Source organism: Pipistrellus hanaki, assembly GCF_964339955.1.
Source record: "Pipistrellus hanaki genome assembly, chromosome: 10".
NCBI lineage: Eukaryota > Metazoa > Chordata > Mammalia > Chiroptera > Vespertilionidae > Pipistrellus > Pipistrellus hanaki.
In genome coordinates, this window is record NC_140512.1 from 46,291,990 (window position 1) to 46,318,699 (window position 26,710).

At 43.9% G+C, this 26,710-nt stretch overlaps 1 protein-coding gene across 2 annotated transcripts in view; it reads left to right on the forward strand.

Moving 5' to 3' along the window:
* Positions 1 to 5,460: 5,460 nt before the first annotated feature.
* Positions 5,461 to 26,710, forward strand: part of DENND11 (DENN domain containing 11) — a 41,221-nt gene continuing 19,971 nt past the window's right edge. The window contains exons 1-3 of one of the 2 annotated variants that reach the window (XM_084896769.1): positions 5,461 to 5,843; positions 22,784 to 22,883; positions 23,858 to 24,016. In XM_084896769.1, the coding sequence (XP_084752895.1) occupies positions 5,582 to 5,843; positions 22,784 to 22,883; positions 23,858 to 24,016 (521 nt within the window). In that variant the 5' untranslated portion in view covers positions 5,461 to 5,581. The remainder of the gene's footprint in view (positions 5,844 to 22,783; positions 22,884 to 23,857; positions 24,017 to 26,710) is intronic. The other variant, XM_084896770.1, reaches the window with a different exon arrangement.

The following is a 26,710-nucleotide window of genomic DNA, read 5'->3' on the forward strand; positions in this document are numbered from 1 at the left end:
GAAGAGAAATATTAGTGCAGATGGGGCTGACATTACAGCTACTATGGTCTGAGATAGATGTTAGGAAGTCGGGAATCCGAGACAGATCAGAAACCCCAGGAAGTCTCTGGGTGGCTTTGGGTCCACAGTGTCCTGGGACAGATAAGGGTATAGATAGTCCCTAAACCATTAGGAAGATTATTTTCTTCATCATCTTCATACACTTTCTTAATTTCACCCTGTTACACCTCAGCTTGTCCCAGAGTCTGAGCTCCTATCTGGACCAGTAGTATTTGCCCTGGTCAACTAATTATGCAGACTGATCATGCATGGGCAGAAACCTCACCTGGTAGGGAGTCTGCTCCTGGTAGAGAGAATAAATTTGTTGATTCTTCTCTAGTAAATATGTAATTCTTGTGCTATCTGAAGGGGGGGGGAAATAGCTCACTTTTTGGGGAGAAAATGGATAAAATGATTTTAAATCTAACAAGGAAAAATAATTGTCGAAGCAATGGCAGAAGACAAAGAGTAGACTACCTCTCTCAGAAATAAAACTAAATTATACCTGCATATTGTTTTTTAAAATATATTTTTATTAATTTCAGAGAGAAAGGGAAAGGGAGAGAGAGATAGAAACATCAATGATAAGAGAGAATCATTGATCAGCTGCCTCCTGCACACCCCAGAGGCCACAACCCGGGCATGGGCCTTGACTAGAAATCAAACAGCGACCTCCTGGTTCATAGGTCGACACTCAACCAGTGAGCCACACCAGCTATATTATTTTATGCACATATACCTAGTGTGGTGCTAGTATAAGAATAGACAGGTCAATGGTGAAGAATACATGGACAATATCAGTAACTTAATATTGTACCTTAAAAGGGAATTATAATCATAGGACCCAGAAGGTTTTTTTTATAAGTGGTGTAGCCATTATTGGGTAACTATTCAATTAATAAAATTTAGAGTCTTATTTTATATCACATAAATATGAATAGATTAAGATATCAAATGTGAGTCGAAACCGGTTTGGCTCAGTGGTAGAGCGTGGGTCTGCGGACTAAAAGGTCCCAGGTTGGATTCCGGTCAAGCCCATGTACATTGGTTGCGGGCACATCCCCAGTGGGGGGTGTGCAAGAGGCAGCTGGTCGATGTTTCTCTCTCATCAACATTTCTAGCTCTCTATCCTTCTCCCTGTTAAATATCAATAAAATATTTTAAAAAGATATCAAATGTGGAAAATAAATCTATAAGTAACTAGAAGAAAATAAAAGTGAATGTTGATCAAATTTCTGGGTGGGGACCAACTTCCCAAATGTTAAAGCAGCACCAAAAGAATTGCTAACTTTGACTACATAAAATGTAGAATTTCAACATTTCATCAAGCAATTAAGCAGCATTAAACTACACAGTAAATTAGAAATGATATTAACAAAAATTATTCCAGCCAAAAGATGAATATTCTTAGTGCATACAGAAGTTATGCAAGTTGATAACAAGAGCATCAAGACCCCACATGATAAGTGAGGAACCACAAGTCAATAGCATATAGTTGGAAACTAGGATTAGATGCAGTCACAAAACATTATCTCAAAGCAAAATGTCATTTACATCTGAGATATTGGCAAAAAATATTTTAAGTGGCAATATCTAACTTGGACAGGAATGAAATTAAATTGATGTCCTTACACACTTGTGAGTCAACAATTTGGCAGTACAAGAGAGAACCTTAAGAACATGAATACAGTTTAACCCGGTGTTCCCACCTCTGGCAACCTGTCATAGTCAGCAACCTCAATGGTTGATTGCATTTGCCCTGCCTGTCACCCCTCATTCTAGATTTCCTTTCTTGCTTGCTAGCTGCCTTCCCTGCCAGGCTGTAAGCCTGACGAGAGGGGATGTCTGTCTTCTTCATTGCAGGGCTTGGCATATAATAGGTATCTAGTGCTAGTTCAGAGTGGAATTCAGCCAACCCTTTAGGCACAACAACAACAAAGGAAAGGGCTTGATTTTTCCAACAATAAGAGTGAGAATGATTAAGTAAATTTTCCAAACATACAATGAAAACCTTGAAAATAATACATATAAAAAGTTCTAATAGAATTAAAAAATGGTCATGTCCTGAGGTTAAAGAATAAAAATACAAATGATATACAGTATGATTTCTATATGTAAATATAGAAAAGAAAAATATCTAATTCTATTGTCAATTCTAAGATATACCATTATATACCTGCCACTAAGAAAAAAAAAATGCCCATGATGGGAAATTAAGATGATACACTGTATACAGCTGTGACAAACCTCCCTTGCAGAGAGGGCCAGGCAAGGAAACTTGTTTCTCTCCACTTTGCCCCACAAAAGAATTTGAAATATAATCTAGGGATCAACCTAGCTTGCATCTTAAATTTATACTACCAGCGTGGTTCAAAGAACCTCAAGCAGAGAATTTAACTCGAAATAGCCTCAGCTTGGTGGTGTCTCCAGATGGCTGACAAAGGCAAACACAGATCTCCTCTGTGAGACCAAGACCTCCGTGGGGCCTGCAGCAATGGCGAGTCACCAGAGCAATGTGAACAAGTAAACATTTTGCTTCCTAGAATTGATGAACTAGGACAAGCAAATCTTACCAGGGGCCAATTAGTGGTGAGGTTATAGATCAAAGGTACTTTAATGTAATGTATTTTATATACACTTTATTTATTTATTTATTTGTTTGTTTGTTTGTATATTTATTTATTTATTTTATTGATTTTTTACAGAGAGGAAGGGAGAGAGATAGAGAGCTAGAAACGTCGATGAGAGAGAAACATCAATCAGCTGCCTCTTGCACACCACCTACTGGGGATGTGCCGGTAACCAAGGTACATGCCCTTGACCGGAATCGAACCTGGGACCTTTCAGTCCGCAGACTGACGCTCTACCACTGAGCCAAACCGGTTTCGGCTCACTTTATTTATTTTTAAGTATATTTTTATTGATTTCAAAGAGGAAGGGATAGAAACACCAGTGATGAGAAATACCTCCTGCATGCCATGCCCTCTACTGGGAATTGAGTCCCAACCCAGGCATGTGCCCTTGAGAACCCCATATGTCAAAATTTTAAAATAAAATTATTTTACTTTCCAAATACTAAATTGTAGAGGTATTTCTATCTTTCCGCGTCCAGCATGGAAAAGGAACAGGTTCAGTTCTGAGTGGAGGAGCTGGGGATCCTATCTAATAAAAGAGTAATGTGCAGATTGATCATCACTCCAACACAGAGGATGGCTGCCCCCAAGTGGTCAAAGATCCTGTCCCCAGGTGGACACAAGATGGCCACTACAAGATGGCCAGCAGGGGAGGGCACTTGGGAGGGACCAGGCCTGCAAGGGAGGGCAATTGGGGGCGATCAAGTCTGCAGGGGAGGGCAATTAGGGGTGATTAGGTTGACAGAGGAGGGGAATTGGGTGTGACCAGTCCTGCAGGGAAGGGCAGTTAGGGAGGACCCAGGACTGCAGTGGAGAGCAGTTGGGGGGGAATCAGGCCTGCAGGGGAGGGCATTTAGGGGTTACCAGGCCTGCAAGGGGGAGAGGGGTAAGGGTAAACAGGCTGGCAGGGGAGCAGTTAGGCATCAGTCAGTCTGGCAGGGGAGTGGTTAGGGGTGATCAGGTTGGCAGGCAGAAGCGGTTAGGGGCAATCAGGAAGGCAGGTAGGCAAGCAGTTGAGAGCCAGCAGTCCTGGATTGTGAGAGGGATGTTCCAGATTGGAGAGGGTGCAGGCTGGGCTGAGGGACACCCACCCCCTCTGTGCACGAATTTCGTGCACCGGGCCTCTAGTTAAGAAAGAAAGCAAGATGCAGTAATAGAAGCAAGTTGCGAGCCAGGTGGGATGCTGCACTCTGATGGAGGGACAGGACCCTGAGCCCACGCAGTGCATTTATTTTATACCCCCAAATACCAGGAAGTGTCACCAAAACTTAGGATCAAAGGAGCTTATTTTGTATTCTTGAGTAGGCCCTAGCATTCCTGGTGCTTGACTGGATTTACATATCTAGACCCGAAACCACCAGCACCTGGACAAAGGTAAAAGGTCAGTGCTGATAACACTTTCCGCCTTCTTGGGGAATGTGTATCTGAGATGCGGTTCTGCCAGTCGCCTCAGACTCAGCTGACAACAATTAAAGAAATGCCCACGTGCTTTCCCAGGCGCTGTCTACACTAAATATATCTTCATTATATAAAACACACTCTTATAAAAGGCTCTAGGTTTAGGGTTTGGACATTTTAGCCTCCTGTTTATATAGAAAATTGATTGGGATGAGTATTTCGAATTTATTTCCTGGCATATATGCAGCTCGAGGATATTAAACTCAGGGAGGCTGGGCTCACACAAAGATCAGGAAAGTCCCTCGGGGGAGAAAGAGGAAAGTCACACCTACAGCTGGTATCTTTGGAAATTGCTTGAGGATTTTCTAGAACCCCTATTCTGGATTTAAAATAACATTTTGAATGTCTCAACCCTTGGACAAATCTGGTGGCTACATCACTCATTTACAGGAGGGGGAAATAAGAACTAGGAATAGCTATTAAAATAACGAGAAAAACCATGGTGAGGAGAGGGACTTGTTCAGATACCTAATTCATCCAAGGTTCAGGAAGGCGGGCAGCTTGTCCCTCTCAGAAGGACCCAGTGGACTCATGCTGAGTTACCCAGAGGGTGTTTATGAAGATTCGCGTCCTACATGCCAGAGATGCAATGATAATATGATTTCACCCCTCTTCCCAAGGAGTTACTCAATGACTGCCCAAGGCTGCTACTTTCAGGCTGAAACTATGACAGCACAATAAAGAATCTATGCAGCATTTCCCCCAAAAAAGAATAGCAACTGATTTAGTCATTTATAGATTTAGTTCAACCTCTCCCCTAACCTCCCTCTCCCCCACTCCACCAGGACAACTGACCACCACGCTCCGTGGAAACGGTCTGAAATGGGTGGGGAGCCCCAAAGTCCAGGAAGGCCAGGGCCAGGACACTATCTGGCTCTTTCCAGGGCACACCAGCCTGGGTTACAGACACACTACCCCAGGCCAGACCCCAAAGCACCAGGCTCCAGGACACCAACCAGCCCCATCCCAAGCCCCACAGCACCCTGCTGCTGTCAGTGCTCCCTCTCCACTTCCCAGCACAGCTGAGGCTCTGGCCCCGCACATCCAGGATTATGTAATGCACATCTGTCATGGCCCATAGGACAAGGGGGCTTTCAAAAACAATGGTGATCTGTAAAAATGCACGGTGGGACAGTTATCCCACGGAATTGTAGGTAAGAAGGCGCCATAAGCCAGGCACAGGTAACCAGATCCAGGTGGATGCGCGGACTGTCACCGCACATTTCCTGTACCCGAGCGCGTAGGCGTCCGTGCACCCTCAAACCTGGGCACGGAGTCCAGCGAAGCCTGGGGGAGGGGACGCCCGCGGGAGGGCAGCGGGGCCGGGCGGGGCCGCGGGGCAGGTGCGGGCGCGGCGGAGAGCGCGGGCCGCGGGCGGCGGGCGAGGGGAGCTCCGCAGCAGCCCGCCCCTGCGCCCGCCCCTCCCGCCCGCGGCTCCTCCTCGCTTCGCCATGGTGGAGCGGGGCGACGCGGCGCCGCTGCTGCGCTGGGCCGAGGGCCCCGCCGTCTCCCCGCCGCAGGCCCCGGAGCTGCAGGCTGGGGGCCGGGGCCGGGGCGGGGGCGGCCGGGGGCCCGCGGAGGCGCCGAGGCGGCGGGAGCCCCACGAGCTGGGCGCTCCCGAGGTGCTGCTGCAGCCCGGGCGCCTGGAGCTGGGCGACGTGGAGGAGGACCAAGTGGTGGCCGTGTTCGTGGTCACCTTCGATCCCCGCTCGGGTGAGAGCCTCTCCGAGAGACCCGGGGTGGGAGGGGGGGTGTCGCCCCCAAACCAGGGCTGGGGGGCGGCGGCGGGGGAGGGGCTGGCTGCGCGCGCACCCGCACCTACACACCTGCACCGCACCCCGCGGCGGGCTCCTGCGGAGGGAGCCGGGTGTCCCCGGCAGGGTGTCCCCCTGAGTTTGGGCGCGGGACGCGGGGCTTTGTTCCCGGCGCCCCCAGACCCCCTCTCCTCCCAGCCAGGCTGCTGCTCCGCTGCCCGCAGTCCGCGCGCCCATCCTCGCTGCGTGTTTGTGCTGCGCCGATAGAGGGTCTTGTTTGTGGCTTTTGTTTTCTTTTCTTGCTGGGCTAAGAAGAGGGATTTTTTTCTCCCCCTTTAAGAGTTGGACCGTCCCTCCTGAATCTGAGCGTCCTATGCTTCCCGCCCTCGCTCCCCACCTGTCCCTAACTCTGCCAGCAGCCAACTTTACTTTCTCTGACCTTATTGTGTTTAGGAATTAATGCCGGCGGCATTAAGGGGTAGGATTGAGGGGCTGAGCCGGAGAACGATTAAAGAAAGGGGAAGCCTACTCTGGTAGGCTCTTGCCGGGTTATTTGGCGATTAAAGGGTATGGGCACATGACCCTTAGCCGGCCACCCAGTCAGGAAGTGCATGTGCCCTGTCCTGGTGGAGGACCTCCCGGGGGGTCAGGGTGAGTGAATAGAAGATCCTCTCTCAGCCGGCCCTGGCCGCCAGGGGCCTCTCACCGAGAGAGCTGCTTTGTGGTTACTAATTGGAGGCAGGAGAGCGGAGGCCGTGATTCTGTGGTCTAGGAAAGCCCAGGTGTGTCTTTGTGCCCATCACTCCGGCGGAGTTACAGGAAAGTGGAGTGCCTATTAATGAAGGGTATAGATAGCACTTGTTTCTGGAATCCCCCTCCTGGCCCTCCATCAATGAGCAGGGATCCTATTAGGAAGAATTTTATGGGTGCCATGCAGAGGACAAAAAATGAGTAAGGACCCTGAGGTGGGGATGCAGGCAGGCAGGAGGTAGGTCCTGGCAGGGTGCTGTAACTTTGGTCAGGGGTTACCAGCCAACAAGACACAGGAAGTGACAGTTCTTGGGGAGGAGACCAGGCCATTCTGACTGTTGCTTGGCCCCATCCCAATGGCTTTCAAACTTTTTTTTTACTATGACCCACCCTATGAAATTAACTTTACATCACAATCAATACTTTCATATGGAGACATATGTAACTCAGACAAATGTTTCATGAAATAGTACCAATCCCTTCTATATGTAGTGCATATTCCTATTCCATTTGTTAAAAAAAAATAAAATGTTTTTAAGTGCTATTCGCATATAGTTAGGCCTTCCAGATACCAGTAGTTTGAAAAACTACTTTTTTTTTTTTTTTTTTTTTTTTTTTTTTTTTTTTTTAACCAAAGTAACCCTTCCTGTTAGGCAAAAACAGATAACTTTGTAACTAATAATATTCATTATGCCCTACCCCATCACCTGCAAGTAAATATAGCAGGACCTCAAGTAACATTGTTTCGTTCAACTAGTTTGGTAAATAACGTTGATGGGGTGGGGTGGGGGTTATCAGTTCTTGGCTTGACTAGGGCCACCATCTGTGGAGTTTTCACATTCTCCCTCTCTTCCTGGGTTTACTCCAGGAACTCCAGCCCCACCCCCACCCCTAACCCTACCCCAGAGATGCGCACATGAAGTGAAGGGCATTTCTCAATGGCCCCCGTGTGAGTGTGTGGACATTAGCGTGTCCTGACATGAAAGGGCATCCTGTCCATGGTGGGTTCTCACCTGTGCCCTGAGCTGCCGGGAGAGGCTCCAGCCACCGGCCACCCTTAACTGGACCCTTTGTATTAATTTTCCCTAAATGCATGTATAGCTAACATTTATTTCAGTGTTTGATATTTGAAACATTTGGGTCTTTAGAACTTTGGTGACGTTTTTGTTACCAGAAATATGGGATAGACGCTTAATTCTTTTTTTTATATCAATTAGCCTTCGGTAAAATTGGTTTTGTTGTATGTCATTTTGCTTTAAAGTCACAGTTTCCACAACCCTTGAGACAATGTTCAGTGAGGCCTACAGTTGATGGGAGCGTAAGATTCATTCTGGAAAGTATTAAAGAGTAATAGGAGAAATGGGATGTTAACAGTGATTCAGCCGTGGTAGCTCTGATGGTAGAGTGGAGGGAGGGGAAAGAGAAAAGAAAAAATCCTGTGTTAACCACAGGTGGAGTTGATAAAATTGAAAGGCAGAGCTGGGACCCGCCCTTCCTTGTCAGTCACAGCTGGTGAGCATGGTTTTGTGCAGGGGTCCTCAAACTTTTTAAAGTGGGGGCCAGATCACGGTCCCTCAGAGAGCTGGAGGGCCGGACTATATGAACTACTAATTCCTACTGTAACACCTCGGCTGCGCTCACTGCCCAAAAAACCTGGCGGGCCGGATCAGACTCCTCTGCGGGCCGCATGTGGCCCGCAGGCCGTGGTTTGAAGACCCCTGGTTTGTGGGTTTGTGTGATGTAGACACAGGTGTGCATATGTAATGGTTTTCAGATCAAGGATAGTGTGGAAAGAAGGCATTGCAAATGATACCTGGACACTTACTCTAGATAGGCAGGCGTTTTACTACAATGTTTCATTTAATTCTAATCACCACTGTTATTTGGTGATCATTTATACCCAGTTTACACATGACAGTATAATTCTTCTGGTTACAGAAGAGAGTAATTCCTTTATACATTTAGATACAAGGTTTGGAAAGCTGGGTTGGGCATCTGTAGGAAAAATCCGAGAGACATAAAAAGATGTTCTTTTCATGGTTGAAAATGATAGTTGTTGTATCTACAAATGATGCGAGGACTTAGGAGCTTGTGAGTGTGTGTGCGCGCGCGCACACACACACACACACACACACACACAGACATTCACACACTCCGTCTTTATCTGGAGCAGGGAGACCCTAGAATGGCAGTGCTGGCCATCTGGGCTACAAAGCTGCTATTGAAACTGGGCCCAGATGCTAATGATGCAAGCTGGTGGGAAAGGTCGGCAGCCAGAATATCGCTTTTTCACGTGTTCAACCCTTTATTTAGAGCCTTGATTTAAAGTTTTAATTTGGGTTTCTAGTAAAATGTTCTTTTCTCTGCTTAATTAAGGGAAAAGACATTGTCACATTTGGAAATCATGCCTCTCTTTGTCTATGGAAGTGACATAGCTGTCTTACCATGAGACTGAGGACTTGTGTGTGGGTAGGCCTGAGGCAGATACAGCTTTGGGCCTACAAAGCATGACACCTGTGAATCTGCTCCATTGGGCTATTTCTTTATGAGATTCACTTTGAATGGCTACATTTTCCCCAGAGGTATTTTGTAGATGTGTGGGTGTGGAAATTTCTGTACTGTGTGTGTGTGTGTGTGTGGGGGGGGGGGGGGGGGAGGGGAGGATGGCTGAGGGAAAGAGAATCCAATGAGGTTTTAAAAATGTTTCTTTTCCCTTTGTTCTCCTGATTAAGGATGAATTGCTACCTGGTCTTCCCTCAGTCTCTATCAGTGCCTAAATTACATTTAAACACCTATTTAGTTTAGTGCATCTGAATGCTCTGTGTTTATGTCAAATGAGTGTACAAAGATCACTAACACTAATTCAGTGGTTCTCAACCTTTCTAATGCCTCGACCCTTTAATACAGTTCCTCATGTTGTGGTGACCCCCAACCGTAACATTATTTTCGTTGCTACTTCAAAACTGTAATGTTGCTACTGTTAATGTATCGTAATGTAAATATATGTGTTTTCTGATGGTCTTAGATGACCCACAGGTTGAGAACCGCTGCAGTAGAGCCTAAGACTATCAGAATACACAGATATTTACATTAACAGTAGCAACATTACAGTTATGAAGTAGCAACGAAAATAATTTTACGATTGGGGGTCACCACAACATGAGGAACCGTATTAAAGGGTCGAGGCATTAGAAAGGTTGAGAACCACTGCACAAATTGTAGTCTGCATGCGCTTTCTGTGTAGTCAATAGCATATGAGGATTTTCTTTTGAACAGTGGAGTTGGTGGAGGTGCACTGGGATTAGGGCTAGGTGTGGTGTCTGGGACATGACTTGGATACTGCCCAGGTCATCTGACTTGTGCAAACAAGGCTCCGGCCATCGGTGGGAAGGTGACAAAGAGCAATGAGGATGGAAAATTTGGAGTGTAACTTTGAAATAGGAAGAGCAGTCCTGACAATGGCTGGCTGAAAGAGGCCAAGAGAAGGCCAGTTCTGAGAGCCAACAGGAAGGTCTCTTAATTCAACTCTGATGTGTCCTTTCTCTGAAGTTTCCATCTGATGCCAATGAAGTACAGTTGTGGTTAATTTCACTAGTCCCAGAGTGTGGAGCCTTTCCCAGGTGACTCAGCCACTGTGGTTTTCAGGGAGAAGTCAGTTTGTGGCTATCTGCTGTGAATTCTGCTGCTTCTCTTGAAAGTCTAAGGAGGGTAAAGCAGGAGTGGGAATTCTAATGCCCACTGGGTATTGAGTGCCCACCGTGTGTCAGGAACTAATCCTTCCAACAATCTAGACCACATGTGTCAAACACAAGGCCCGCGGGCCAAATCCAGCCCTCCAGGCCTTGCAATGTGGCCCGCACCGCGCTGTCATCACTGCACTCCGCTGTCAGTTTATGACATTGTCAGTTTATGACTGTTCAGTAAACCATTCGGCCCGCGATTTAGGCTGGATTTTAGATTTTGGCCCCTTCTCTGATTGAGTTCGACACCCCTAATCTAGACTGTAATGGTGAGAAAAACTGATGAACCGAGCCTACGTCATCTTACTCACGGGGTGGAGAGGGACAGAGCGATCCAGGCCAGCCTGTCTCCAGTGCCTGACCTCCTTCCCCACACCGCCCGGCCCAGAGTAAAACGATATTGGGTCTGAAAAATGGAAAGGTTTTTCCATGACAGTTGAATGCACTGGAATGCAGGCCTGGATGGCATGTGGCTGACTCAAAATCACCAGGACAAGTTTCTCCCTGCCCCGAGTTTCTTTAAACTGCCACTTCCTTTGTTTTGGAAATCTCCTCATTCTAAGTGACTTTAAGACTACATATTTAAAACTGGTTAAGGACAAAAATCAAGTGATATGGGCTACTTACTTTTCTGGTGTTGGATTGTGAACCAAATCTTTTGAAGTCTCTTCCATGTGGTGTTGGGGCCATGCATTCTTGCTTTTATTCACTAGACAGGATTCCTCTATTTCCCCTTTGGAATTAAGGCACGTATACACTGAATGGCCAGATTATTATGATGTCTGAACGCATAATAATCTGGCCCGTCAGTATATATATTAGAGGCCTGGTGCATGAATTTGTGCATGGGTGGGGTCCGGCCAGCCTGGCCAGGGGAAGGGGACATAGGCAGTTGGCCAGCCTGCCTGTTGGTTGAACTCCTGGTGGAGGGGACAATTTGCATATTAGCCTTTTTATCATGTAGGATATACACTGAGTGGCCAGATTATTATGTATTCAGAGATCAGAATAATCTGGCCACTCAGGGTATATGCTAATGAGAGGAAGGTGTGGAAAGAGTAAAAATCAAGGTGTATGTTGGAGAGGGGAAAACTGGCTACAGGGAGCTGTAACCAGACCTTCTGCTGAGGCAGCCACTGCTTACGAAATGAAGACATCAACAGGAAATTCTTGATTGGGAAACACCCAACAACAAAAGAGAAGGAGGATGGAAAGTCACATATTTCCCATTAGAAAGAGATCATTTTGGTTCAATATCATTGCCTTTTCTACTTTAAATATATGAGATGAACTTTCTAACAGGCAGCAACAACTAATATCTACTTTCCCTAAAGAAATGGTGGTTGATGAAACCCAGATATGCCTGAGTGTGGTCGTTAGGCAACCCTGTATGTGGAGAAGTCAGAATGTACCTGACCTAGCGTAGGAGCTTGTGACACATCAGCCCTGGGAGGCCCTCACACAGAGCTGCCAGGCTGACCGTGGCGTGGCAGGTACGTCTTCAGCCAGGATCAGCAATGCCCCCTGCGTAATTGAGCTGCCAACCCAATAAGCTGTTAGTCCACGTTTCTTTAAACAGGGCTTATTTGCTTTTGCAGGAGCACGAGTTATGTTCCACCAATATTTGCTGAATGACAGGCTGAGTGTATACAATGCAGATTGTCATCTTACAAAGGAACAGCCTCGTGCGGTCATGTGGACCTCTCCTCAGAAGTCTATTTGCAGCTAGAGGCTGGGCAGGGTCTGTAGGTATCTGCCATCGGCCCAGAAAAGGGTGAATGTGGAGATGGAAGAGAGAGAATTAAGGAAAAAAGGCACCATCACCGTGATGCATCTCTCTTTGATTGACTACCGCTGAGTGAGCCCTTCTGTTGAATCCATCCAGGCCCCAGGTGCCTGGCAGAGCTCCGGAAGTGCAGTGAGCATGTTTGCAGAGCCAAAGGGCTTGGCATGGGAAGACTGAGCCTGGGAGAGGGAGTGTTCAGGTTTCCTAGCATTACATGGCTTGCCACCAGGATTGCTATGCTCGAAAAATCACTCTCCTTTAAGCTCTACAAGTTTCTTATACAAACTGGTTTCCAATATCTGAGAACGGTGGAATATTTCTGTTAAAGGATGATCTTTAGTCATGATGCCTCTTCATCCCCCTGTTTATAACACATTATCTCAATTATTTATTTATTTTTTTTACTTTTGTGAAGGCTCTTATGCTTACCTTATGTTTTTACACATCTCTATTATTTCAGTTATGTTCTCCAGTGTGTATGTTGAAACATTTTAAACCCCAGAGAAGCTGGAAGAATGGTACAGTGAGAACCTATATATCCTTCATGAGAGTCCTCATTTGTTGGCATTTTACCTTATTTGCTTTATCCTTATGCAATCAGTTCTGCTGTAATGCGAAATATCCATTCCTAAGAATCACTGTACTATGAAAATCATGCAATAAAAGTCACAGGTTTAGGAGAAAAATGGGGTCAGGGGCACAACACTCAAAACCCGCCAGTGACCCATTAAAAATATGATGGAATCTAATAAAAATGGTAGGACCGTTTTACATATGGTCAATAGTTATACTCACAAATACTCAGAATATGACACTTGATCTTAAGAGAGACCTGAGATTTCATATGATGGTGAGTGTTGAGGGATTGAGCTTATGAGTTATTGTGAAATAGTGGGTGAAGAGCCATGTGAAATTTGGTGGAAAGTGGTAACGCTAGAGGTGATGGCCATGGCTCATCACACACAGTGAGCTGAGGCAACAGGCAGGCGTTTGAGGTTTGTATGGGTAGAGGTTCATTTGTATACTCATATGTTTCTCAGTTCAGCTGCATGTAGTTTTCTGCATTCACACTGTGAGCCTTGTGGTTGAAATCACACCTCACCAAACATGAAATCCCCTGTGATCTGATTGTTCCTAATGTATCAGTTAATGTGGAACAAACTTAGCCAGCATTATAGCAGAACTGACTATGTATAAATAAGCTTTTAAAATTATTTTGCTGAACTGTTTGACAGTAAGTTGCAGACATCATAACATTTCATTTCTAAATTCTGCAGTATAAATTTCCTATGAATAAGGCAAAACCACAATGTCACTACTGCCCAGGCTTAATTAACCTCGGTTAATTTATATATTAATTTTTTTAAAAATTATTTTTAGAGCAGTTTCAGGCTTATAAAAAACTGAGCAGAAAATACAGTGTTTCTATATACCTCTGGAGGCCCAGCCCATGAAATTGTGTGCGGGTAGGGTCTTTAGGCCTAGCCTTGATCAGGGCCATCTTCTGCCTGCTCACCAGTCCCCAGTTCTACCCCACTGCCACCCCCCTTAGATCCCGTGGTTCCCTGTTCACCATCCAGTGATCAGAGCCAGCAGGCTGCAGGGAGGAACCAAGAGGTCTGCCTTCCACCCACTCTCCAGTCCCCAGTCCTGTCCCACTGCCACCCACCCCAGTTCCCTGTGATTCTCGCTCACCATCCAGTGATCTGAGCCTGTGGGCTGTGGAAAGGGACTGAAAGGTAGTCAGTGCACCTCATAGCGACTGGTCGATCAGTTGTTCTGGACATTACACTGTTATGGTCACTGGCCTTTTATTATATAGGATTGTTTCCCCTAATATTGACATTTTGCATTAATGTGGTGTATTTGTCACAGTTGGTGAACTAATATTGATATATTATTAACTAAAGCCAGTAGTTTACATTAGGGTTCACTCTTTGTTGTACTTACTAAGGGTTTTGAATATGTATAATGTATCCACCATAACAGTATCATGCAGGATAGCTTTACTGCCCCAAAATCCCCTGTGCTCCAACCACTCATGTTTTCTTTCCCCTGATCTTTTTATTATCTCTATAGTATATTTCTTTTCCAGAATGTTATAAAGTTAGAATCTATATCATCTATATATATAAAACTCTAAAATGCAAATAGACCGAATGGAGAACAACTAAACAACTGGTCGCTATGATGTGGACTGTGTGCCACCAGGAGGCACACACAGAACGTGGTGGGTGTCGGCCGCGGCAGGCTGGTGGGACATGTGAGCAGGGGTGCCAGACCAAAGCGGGGCACCAGTCACTGTCATCAGGGTGAGCCTCTGGTGGTTACTGAAAAGTCTTTGCTCCTGCGTCCCACAATCCCTCCCAGCACTCACATCTGCCAGTGCTGGTTCCACTCACACCTGCGCTAGTTCCAGAGATGCTGCTTGCACCTGCTGCTGGTGCCTGGTGCCAGTCCCAATCACTTGGCGCTGTGCAAGTGATGGCTGCTAGCCCTGATTGCCCCTGAGGGCTTCTCAAACTCCCCCTTACTCCTGAGGGGCAATCGGGGCAGCAGCCACCACTCATCAACTGATGGCACCTGCTGCTTGTGCCAGCCCCAATTGTTCTGCCCTGTCAGAGGGTGTGAGCAGGCTGGTGCTGTCAGTATGTGGGAGTGGTGGCAGTGGGAGTGGGGCTACCATCAGACAGGGGACTGGGGGCCAAGGCGGGAGGGGCCCGGCAGGGGCAAGGAATATGGGCCGAGACCCACCCCTGTGCCAACTGTAGCCTCATGGCCCACAGTTCCTTTCAAGGTGCACAAATTCATACACTGAGCCTCTAGTCCTACATAATAAAAGAGTAATATGCAAATTAATCATCACTCTGCCACATCCACAAGCTATGCCCACAAACCACGACCACCAGCCACTCAGCAAGTATGCAAATTAACCCCAACCAAGATGGTTGCAGCCACAGAGAGCAGTTGAGAGGTTTGAATTTCCCGGCAATAGAGGAAGCCAAGCTTTCCACACACCCTGGCCGGCCTAATCCTCCATTCAAGGATACAGTTTCAATTATAGAAGATAAATCCCAAGAAAAGTGGCAGCAGCCATGGAGCTGGAGAGAACAGGCTAGGGTTTCCCTGGGCAACAGAGGAAGCAAAACTTTCCACCTGCCCTGGCCGGCCTAGGCCTCCACTCAAGGCTATAAAGTTTCAATTATAGAAGGTAAACAAATCCAAACAGAAATGGCAGCAGCCACAGAGCGAGCAGGAGGCTTGGCTCTGCTCCAGGCTACAAAGTTTCAATTGTAGAAGGTAAATAAATTCCGGATACCAGGGCCTCTGCTTGGGTTGCCGGGGGAGGAGGGGTGTGTGTGTGTGGCTGGCCTGCAAATCACCACAGGCCCCTTGCCCAGGCCACCCCATGCCCCAAGGGAACCCCCAACCTGATCCGGGACACCATTCAGGGCAAACCAGGTGGCTCCCACCCATTCACCAGACCTCTATACTATCTAATAAAAGAGTAATATGCAGATTGACCATCACTCCAACACACAAGATGGCTGCCATCTTGGTCAAAGATCCTGCCACTATGTGGACACAAGGTGGCCACCATAAGATGGCCAGCAGGAGAGGGCAGTTGGGAGGCACCAGGCCTGCAAGGGAGGGCAGTTGGGGGTGACCAGGCTGGCAGAGGAGGGAAGTTGAGGGCCAACAGGCTGGCAGAGGAGCAATTAGACATCTATCAGGCTGGCTTGGGAGTGGTTAGGGGGTGAACAGGCTGGTAGGCAGAAGCAGTTAGGGGCAATCAGGAAGGCAGGCAGGCGAGCAGTTAGGAGCCAGCAGTCCTGGATTGTGAGAGGGATGTCTGGGTCTAAACAGGCAGTTGAACATCCCTCGAGGGGTCCCAGATTGGAGAGGGTGCAGGCTGAGCTGAGGGACACTCCCCCACCCCATGCATGAATTTCGTGCACCGAGCCTCTAGTGTAGGGGTGTCGAACTCAATCAGAGAAGGGGCCAAAATCTAAAATCCAGCCTAAATCGCGGGCCGAATGGTTACTGAACAGTCATAAACTGACAATGTCATAAACTGACAGCGGAGTGCAGTAATGACAGCGCGGTGCTGGCCACATTGCAAGGCCTGGCGGGCTGGATTTGGCCCGCGGGCCTTGTGTTTGACACATGTGCTCTAGTGTATATAATAAAAAACTAAGCAACTGTTATGGCAGAATGACCAGTCGCTATGATGAGCACTGACCACCAGGAGGAAAATGCTCAATGCAGGAGCTGCCCCATAGTGGTCAGTGCGCTGTGGGATCACGGCTCAGGCAGAAGCGGACTCATGGCTGGCAAGCACAGCTATGGTGGCAGGAGCCTCTCCCACCTCGCAGCAGTGCTAAGGAGCCGTGAGCCAAGTGGTAAGGAACAGCGAGCAGGCAGGTGGTAAGGAGCAGACTGTGAAAAGGATGTCTAACTGCTGGCTTAGGTGGACATTCCCTGAAAGGTCCCAGACTGCAAGAGGGCACAGACTGGGCTGAGAGGACCCCTTCCAATGCACCAATTTCATGCACCGGGCCTCTAGTCATATAATATTTGGTTATCTTTAGACTGGCTTCTTTTACTTAACAATATACATTGAAGTTATTTCGTGTCTTGATAGCTGATTTATTTTTATTACTGAATAGTATTTTATTGTATAGACAGTCCATGTATTGTTTATCCTTTTACCTGTTGAAGGACATCTTGCTTGCTTATAGTTTGGGACAATTATAAATAAAGCTGCCATAAACATTCATGTGAAGGCTTTTGGGTGGACATTAGTTTTCTGCTCATTGGTTAAATGCAAAGGGGCACACTTGCTGAATCATATGTAAGAATATGTTTACTTTTGTAAAAAAATGCCAAACTGTCTTCCCAAGTGACCAGACCATTTTGTACTCCCACCAGCAAAGACTGAGAGTGCCTGTTGCTCCGCATCCTCACCAGCATTTAGAATTCTCTGTGTTTCAGATTTTGGCTATTACGATAGGTATGTAGTAGTATCATGGTGTTTGAATTTGCATTTCCCTAATGACATATGATGTTGAGTATGTTTACACATGCTCATTTGCCATCCATATATCATCTTTGGTGAGATATCTGTTCATATCTTTTGCCCATTTAAAAGATTGGGTTGTTTTCTTAATGTTGGGTTTTAAGATCCCTTTGTATTTTGGATATAAGCCTTCATCAGATATGTTTTTGAAAATATTTTCTCCCAGTCTGTGGCATGTTTTTTGTTTGTTTGTTTGTTTGTTTTTTGTTTTTGTTTTTTTCCTAACAGTGTTTTTCATAGATCAGAAGTTTTTAATTTTAATGAAGTACAACTTACCAATTTTCTTCAGAGATCATGCTTATGGTGTTATATCTAAAAACTCATTGCCAAACACAAGGTCTGTTAGATTTTTTTCCTATATTATTTTCTAGAAGTTTTATAATTTTGCATCTTATATATAGATATATTGTACTATTCATATTGAGTTAATTTTTGTGAAAGGTGCAGTCTCTGTCTAGATTCATTCTTTTATATGCAGACGTCCAGTTTTCAGCAGTTTGTTGAAAAGACTCTTTTCTTCATTGTATTGCCTTTGCTCCTTTGGCAATGATGAGTTGACTATTGTTGTGGGTCTACTTCTGGATTCTTCTGTTCTGTTGATCTGTTTAATCTTGTCTAATCTTTTGCCAATACCACATTCCTCCCCCCCCCCCTTTTTTTTTTAGATACATAGAATTTTATATCTAACAACTTAAAAATACACATTTTCCTCAACTATACATGGAACATTTATAAAAATTGATATGAACAAGTCATAGAGAACACATAAAAAAATTAAAAAATATTATAAGGAATTATCTTTGACTACCACATAATAAAATTATAAGTTAATGTAAATAGATAAATTGTTAAAATTCCTCATGTATTTTGAAAATGTAAAACCACATTGCTAAATAATTAATGCAAATTTAAAATACCTAAACCTGAATGATATGAAAACATTACATAGCAATATTTGAGGAATAAAGCAAAGCAGGCTTTGAAGAACATTTATATTTTATGTAGATACATGAGATAAGTTAGAAAATGAAGAGAATAAACTACGGGTGTGTGTGTGTGTGTGTGTGTGTGTGTGTGAAAATGCATTAAAAAAAGAATAGATTTTCATGTAAGAAGACTGCTGTAAAATTACCATTTATATTCAGTACTATTTTGTACCAGTTGCAGGAGTGCAGCTTAGTAGACAGTCATATGGAATAGCCTACAGAGTGCTCCCCTGTTATCCAAAGCACGCACCTGATACCATACATATACACTTAATGCAATATCATCGTTTCTTATGCTGTATTTACATCCCCGTGACTATTTTGTGGTTATTTGTACTTTTTAATCCCTTCAGCTATTTCATCCAGTCCCGCAACCCTACTCCCCTGTAGCAACCATCACACTGTTCTCAGTATCTATGAGTCTGCTTCAGTTTTGTTTGTTTTTTCTCTTCTTTAGCTCCCACATAAAAGTAAAATTATATATTGTATTTCTTTCTCTGTGTGACTTATTTCACTTAGTGTAATACTCTCTAGTTCCATCCATGTTATTGCAAATGATAAGATTTTATTACCAAATAATATTCCGTAGTGTAAATGTAGCGCCACTTTTTATCCACTTGTCTATTGATGAGTACCTGGATTGCTCCCATATCTTGTTATTGTAAAAAACACTGCAATGCACATAAGGGTGCACAAATTCTTTCAAATTATTGTTTCGGTTTCTTTGTGCATATATCCAAAAGTGGGATCACTGGATCATAGAGCAGCTCCACTTTTAATTTTTTTGAGGAAACTTCATACTGTTCTCCACAGTGGCTGCACCAGTCTACATTCCCACCAGCAGTGCACAATGGTCCCCTTTTCACTACATCTTGCTAACATTTGTTATTTGTTGATTTATTGATGATATTCTGACAGGTGTGAGGTGATATCTCATTGTAGTTTTTTTTGTGTGTGTTTTTTTTAATCCTCACCCAAGGATATGTTGCCTCCCAACTGGGGATCAAACCCACAACCCACATATATGCTGTGACCTGGAATTGAACCTACAAATTTTTTGTAGATGGGACGATGCTCCAACCAACAGAGCCAACAGGCTGGGGCTCTTTTTGTGGTTTTAATTTGCATCTCTGATAATTAGTGACATTGAGCATCTTTTCATGTTTATTGGTCATCTGTATGTTCTCTTTGGAGAAGTGTCTATTTAGGTCCTCTGCCCATTTTTTAAATTGGATTTTTGGTGGGTTTTTTTTGGTGTTGATTTGACTTCTTTGTAAATTTTGGATATTAACCCCTTCTCAGGTGAATCATTGGCAAATATATTCTCCCATTCAGTCGGTTTTCTTTAAAAAAAAAAATGTATTTGCCTCCTGCACCCCACCACCTCCAATGGGGATGCGCCCGCAACCAAGATACATGCCCTTGACCAGAATCGAACCTGCGACCCTTGAGTCCACAGGCCGACACTCTATCCATTGAGCCAAACCAGTTAGGGCATCCTTTTCTTGATGATTTCCTTTGCTGTACAAAAGATTTAGTTTAGTGTAGTTCCCTATCTTTATTTTTCCTTTTGTTTCCCTTGTATATCACACTGTTTTGATTACCATGGTTTTATAGTAAGTTGTAGAATTGGATAGTATCAGTCCTCTGTTTTTCTTAAGCATAATACTCGCTATTTTGGACCTTTTGCCTTTTCATATAAACTTTAGAATTAATTTGTTAATATCCACAAAATAATTTGCTGTGGTTTTGACTGAAATTGCCTTGAGTCAATAGCATAAGCAATGTGAAATTTCCTCTATTCAAATTCTTCCTAAAATATCAATTGTTTTACCCAAAGTCAGCATTATATCAGAACTTATTATATTACAGATATACCTTTTCTCCCCCTGAGCTTTTTGAAAGTTAATGGTGATTTTTCACTTTTAGATACTTGTGTATAAGTCCCCTAGGAAGAAGGACATTTACCTATATAACCACTATTATTGACCCCAGGGTAATTAACATTAATTTATCAGAAAACATGCCTGCCCTCAATAAAGCTGAGGATTTTTTTTTCTTTTCTTTTGATTTTTATTCCAATTCTGTACTAATCACTGTGCTATGTTGGGATGTGAAGATAAATAACTCTCCTGCCCTGGCTGGTATGGCTCAGTTGGTTGAGCATCATCCCATGCATCAAAAGGTCACCGGTTCAATTCCCAATCAGGGCACATACCCTGGCTGCTCATTTGATCCTGTTACTCTCTCCCTCTCTCTTAAATTAATAAAAAACATTTTTTTTTAAAGTTCAGACTCCTGGAGAGACAGACATCTAAGACAGAGGTGATAGGCTGGGATGAGGCTGCAGTAGTTTTATCTACCTCCCTTCACTCCAGGAGGGTGTCAGCATGAATACTCTCCCTTTGGATAAGGAACTATTCCAAGTGCTGCTTGGGAGCCTGCGTTCTGACCCTGATTCCTCAGCCTGATGTGCCTTTCTGCCCAGGCCTGACGTGCTTGCGTCTGTCTAGATGTGAACAGGATGTCATTAGTCCATCTGATTCTTTCCGTTTCTATACGAGAAGGCATGACCAAACACAAGAGGAATGAGGAGGGAGGCTTTGAGAACCAGGCTGAGGATGGTTGCTTACTTCCACAGGTCAGCTGCATCAGATAAAACTTGGGTTCAGCCATGAATGCCAGAGACCCAAATTAAGAGTGGCTGGATCAAGATAGGAAGTTTTTCCTTATCATGTATCAGGAGATGGCTGGCCCAGGGCGGGAATGCTGGCTCAGACCCGCGAGGTCATCCAGGGACCTAGACTCACAGTGGCTCTTGCTCCATCATCCCCTCTATGACAAGTAGGCGGACGCCAGCCCCCTCATAATTCAGGAAAGCTTGTATCCACATTCCCAGCAGCAGGATAGAAGAAGGGGCATCATTTTCCTGCCGATAAAGCCACATTTTGTAAACCACACACCTCACTTCTGTCTATATCTCGTTGGTTGAGTAAATGAGATGGCTAGAATTTACGTAGACAGCATCCCCGTATGCAAGAAGGTGCTGAGAAATGTAATTATCATTTGGAAGGCCATGTGCCAAGCTAAACATAGAAGGGTCTGTTTCCTAGGAGCAAGGAAGAATGGATACTAAGGGCCAGCTTTCTATCCCTTATCTAGTAGCATGTCTATAAAATTTCCCTTAGATGCCCCTTAAAAATAGGTTTATTGGCCAAATAATTGTGGAAACATTAAACACCATATTCATTTCATAGAGATTCACAATGCAGAGTAACATATAAAGGCTCTGAGAAGTTCTGCAATAATCTGTCCTCTCCATCTTTATATAACTTATTTGGCTCAAATCCCTTTTCAAAACCTTGTTTTATTTTTTTTGCGGAAGCCCTGTCCACCTAAGCTTTGGGAAATACTACTTGGGGAACTATTGATGTCTTCTAGTTTGCAGTGATGGGAGCATTTTTACAGCACTTCTTCTCGTGATGTAGTCAACAGCAATGTGTGTTTATTGTGTCAGTCAGAGGTTAATCCAAGAGAGAACTACCCGGAGATACATACAGGGATTTACTTCAGGAATGTGGTGTTGCACAGCGTGGGAGCTGGTTAGATACGTGTACGGCTGTCGTCTTTGTGTGTGATCATGGAGCTCGGAGTGTACTAGTGAGCAGTTATGGAAGAAGGCGGTAAAGTTGGGGAGAAAGAGAACAAGCCGGAATTGATTTGGATGAATGTGAACCTGGGTCAGCCCGTCGCTGCCTCCAGCTTTAGCACGTGAGTGTCCTGATGAAGATAATGCCCAGCATTATGGAACTAAAGGCACTCCTGGCTTGGGAGTCAGAGAGCTGGAAGAGGATCCAAGAAGGTGGACCCAGGGGAGGGTGGCCGCACCCCACACCGGGAGCAGCCTCGTGCTCCTGCACCACCTTCTGTTGTGAATACAACACAGCTGATTGCTTCCTTTCCATTTTCCCATGTGGACCTGAAACACACAGGGAAGGGAGTTCTGAGAAATGGAGTTTGGCCTCCAATTGTATCCACCAGATAGTCTACAGGAGTGATATTTGTAATGGCATTAAATTGAGAATGAGCTATTAACCATAAATGTATATCAACAGTTAAGTAGATAAACAGTGTTATATGCATAGGGTGGAAGTACTTGCTCCACGCACCCAGGTGAATGAATCTTGCAAAAATTATTGAGCGAAAGAGAACAGACATGATGATCACATTTATACAGATTTCAAAAACAGTAAAGTTAATGCATGGTGCTGGAAGTCAGGAGAGGGTTGGTGACATACAGATCTGTTCTGCATCTTGGTCTTGGTGCTAGTTACAGGTGTATGCACATTGGGAAAAACCCATTGAGCTGAATAGTTATGATGGCACTTTGTATAGTATTTTTCTGTACCTACACAGTACAGAATTTAGGTAAATTAAAGCTTTAACAAGTTATTGAGTTTGTTTCTTGCGGGGATAGGTGTGCTGAGCCCTGCACTCATTCAGTCTTGTTCTTTGAATGACTTTGCTTCTTTTAACTGTGTTCTCCCTTCCCCACAGGAAACATGGTGGAATGGTGTTTACCACAAGATATTGACCTTGAAGGCGTTGAGTTCAAGTCTATGGCCAGTGGGTCCCATAAAATCCAGTCTGATTTCATGTAAGTACTTCTGAATGTAAGTATTCTCCATTTTCTTTCCACCCTGTACTTTGCCCAAGCATAAGGTGGTCTTTAGATAGTGCGTATAAATGCCCTGAAAAAATATATATAGTTTTGCATTTATATGATTTTTCTAGCAAGAAGGTCCTTACATTTCATTAAGTTTTCAGTGGGTTTCATGACCCAACGAAGTTAAGAGCTTTTAATGTAGAGGTCCTCTCCCTTTCTAAAAAACTGTTGGCCCTCACTTAAGGTTTGGCTTGAATGAAAGCATGGAGTTTTGGTTTTGTTTCAGTTAACCCAAGATATTTATGTACTAAAGCTTGAAATTCCAGCCTTAAATCAAGCCAGGTTATCATTCTGTGTAATTAAGGTTCTTGGGAGAAGGAGCAAAGGGAAAGGAACATTAGCGTAACGAAGTTGCTTTAACCTTCCCCTTGGGCTGAACGCATGACTGATGCAGTGTGAGAAAGAGGAAGGAAATGTAGCCGCTCTGGTCACAGGGTCTGTTAGATCAGAGCCTCAGGAAGAGAGGAAAGAGTCAACACTATTTACACTAATGACACGGATTGCTGGTTCCAGACAGGCCTGGAGATGAATCTATGTACTTAGGTCTTCCATCAAGTTCTTAATTATGCAGGAGGGGAGAAGGGACATATTCATGGTCTTGGGCAGTTGGGTAGCAGGCTTGCCAGAGATCAGTCCTGGCTTCAGCTGGATGCCCCTTGGTGAGCTCCATCATTTCTTTAGAGCTTGGGTGTCTTGTTTCGGAGGTTGAGTAGCCTAGGCTAATTGTTCCCTTGTGATCCTAAGAAGGTGTTATTTTTAGGCTGAGCTTTCTTACAAAAAGCCTTGGACACAGTTTTGTTCTTTTCTTGGGGACTGCATCTCAAATGAAAAAAACAAAAACAAAAAACAAAGCAAAACAAAATCTCCCTGATTTTGAACCACACTGCTTATTTGGTCCATTTTAGCTATTTCCGGAAGGGGCCCTTCTTCGGCCTGGCCTGCTTCGCCAACATGCCCGTGGAGAGCGAGCTGGAGCGCGGAGCACGCATGAAGTCCGTGGGTATCCTGTCTCCGTCCTACACCCTGCTTTACCGGTACATGCACTTCTTGGAGAACCAGGTTCGGTACGTGGCTTAGATACACGTGAGGGGGCGGCAGGAATTTGCCAGCTGGTGTCTTGATGAGTCCTTGGCGATGAAGGTTGTGTGCCAAAGCAACAGATACCTTTCCAAGAGCCTCCTCGATCATATTTCATCCCTCAGGTGGTGGTGTTTCTGTTTCAGCTAAGGTATCACCTAATAATTCTTCATACTATAATGAAAGCTGGGGTAGATTTTGCCTTATTTTAACAGTCATCCATTTTGTCTGATTAAATAATTTGCTGCCATGTGCATGACCTTTGTTTCCTGGAGCCATGATAATAACCTCCTCGCCCCAGGAAGGCAAACAAACTCATAATTTTTTAAAAGCCTAATCATTTATTTAGGAGAATTATTACGTGGGTAATAGGAAGGGAATTTTTGCAGAAGTAGCAAAACTATTGGTCACTTAACTTTTTCTTTTTTCTTTACTATGTAAGTACTCCAATTTCATTTCAGATTTTGAGGGAGAAATCTATCCCTAATCCTTAAAATGTTGTTAAAATTTTAGTACATTTGCCTCCTTTCTGACGTGTGTGTGTGTGTGTGTGTGTGTGTGTATACTATAAAAAATATATCCCTGTCATTATACAATATATATACATACATACACTTATCTCCTGTACTTTTTAAATGTATCATTATTTTTATTTTTTATATAATCTCTTATGATCATTATCTTTGGAACAACATGAAATTTATTGTTGGGGGGGGGGCTTGTTTATTTAAAAATTTATATGGAAATAAAAATGAATTTTTAAAATCCTCCAAACACTCAGAGAGATGTTCATTTTGTAAAATCCTCCCACTCAGCGAGAGATCTATTTTCAATATGCAGTAAATACCATTATAAAATAGAAATAATTTTATAAAACTGCAATTAATATTTTATAAGGATTTAATTTTATCATATAGGCTGTTTTCATGAAGTATATTTAATTTTGTATCTATTAGGAACAGAATAAATGAAACTGAAGGAATTGTCAGACTTTAAGGGAATATATATTTTTTCCACAATAAGATATCTTATTTCTTGATCTCTTCCTCCAAAGTTAAGAAAAAAAGATGAAAACCATGAAGATGCGGTATCATTCTTATTTTTATTGAGGAATAACATGTACAGTAAAGTGAAGAAATCTTTGTATAGGTGTCATTGGTTTTTAAATTGCATTTCAGCTGCTGACAGAGTCCATTATTTTATACTCCTTCCCAGTTCTTCTCCCCTACTTCCCATCTCAATTTTTATAGTTTGCAAGATCTATTACATGAAGTTATATAATTATAATTCCCTCAGTTCTTAACTCTCAGTTGCAGATTTCTTACCTCTTTCAGGACTCGACATGGCTTACTACAGTCCTAAATTCCGACGTGATTTATTTCTTGGTTGGTTGGATTTTTGCCTAAAGCACTTTTTTCCCCCCATAAAAGGATTGAGTGCTGCCTTCTCTGAAGTCTTACTTGCTTAATCGTATTGGTCTGTTACCTGTACTCTCGACTGGTTATAAGATTCTTGAGTCTTCCTTTTCTCATCTCAGGATGCTGGCCTATCTCCTAATATTGTTTTGGAGAAGTTGTTTCTGTCTCGGTACCTTAGGTTCTTTCTCTATCTGTGATGTTTCTGAACTTGTCTTTTTCTGGGATAGTTTGCCCCCTTTGATATACAGATATGTCTTTTATTTTTAATTTCAGGAATCTTTCCTTCTATAATAAAATATTCAATTTTTCCTTCTTCAGGGGTACCAGTCATGCATATGTTCTCTCTGTATTATTATTTGGATAATTTTAATAGCTCTATAATGCTAGAGCTGGCCTACAGTTTATTTTATTATTCCCTGGGGCTGAGGATTTAGCATGTTTCTAACTTTTTTTTTTTAACTGCTTCTCTATGTTTTAGAGCTGCAGTGAACACTGCATGTATCTTTTTTCTCTATTTTAAATATTCCTTCAGTTTTGAGTCTCAAAAGTAATATTATGGAGTAAAAGAAAAACATTTCTTATCAGATCCTGACACTATATATATATATATATATATATATATATATATATATAAAATTGATTTTTTACAGAGAGGAAGAGAGAGGGATAGAGAGTGAGAAACATGGATGAGAGAGAAACATCAATCAGCTGCCTCTTGCACGCCTGGGGATGTGCTAGCAACCAAGATACATGCCCTTGGACCAGAATCAAACCTGGGACCCTTGAATACGCAGGCCGACAATCTATCCACTGAGCCAAACCAGTTAGGGCAGATCCTGACACTTTTTAAAATTTATTATTCCTTTTGAAAATATTAATTTCCCAAATAGCCAGTACCTTCTACAGTTATACAAAGATATCAGGGCCCTGGCTCAATGGTGATAAGAGATACAATGGCTCTAATAAGATAGAAGGTTCCTTCTCTCATGGAACAATCTGTAGAGAGACAGGTGGTGAGGGCGGGCAGCCTGCGTTCCACATGATCGTCAGGGACCCATGCTGCTTCTCTCTCAGTATCCCACCAAGTTCTCAGAGTGGTTTTCTGTGTTCTGAGCGGCCCTCAGTGTTCAGAGCTGCTCCCAATACTATGGCTCCATCCAGCCCAGCGGACAGGGAGGCCTGGGAGTTGCCTGCATCACTTTCCACTCTGTTATCATGTTCTCAGTCACAGAGACACCTCACAGCAGGGGAGACTGGAAGGGC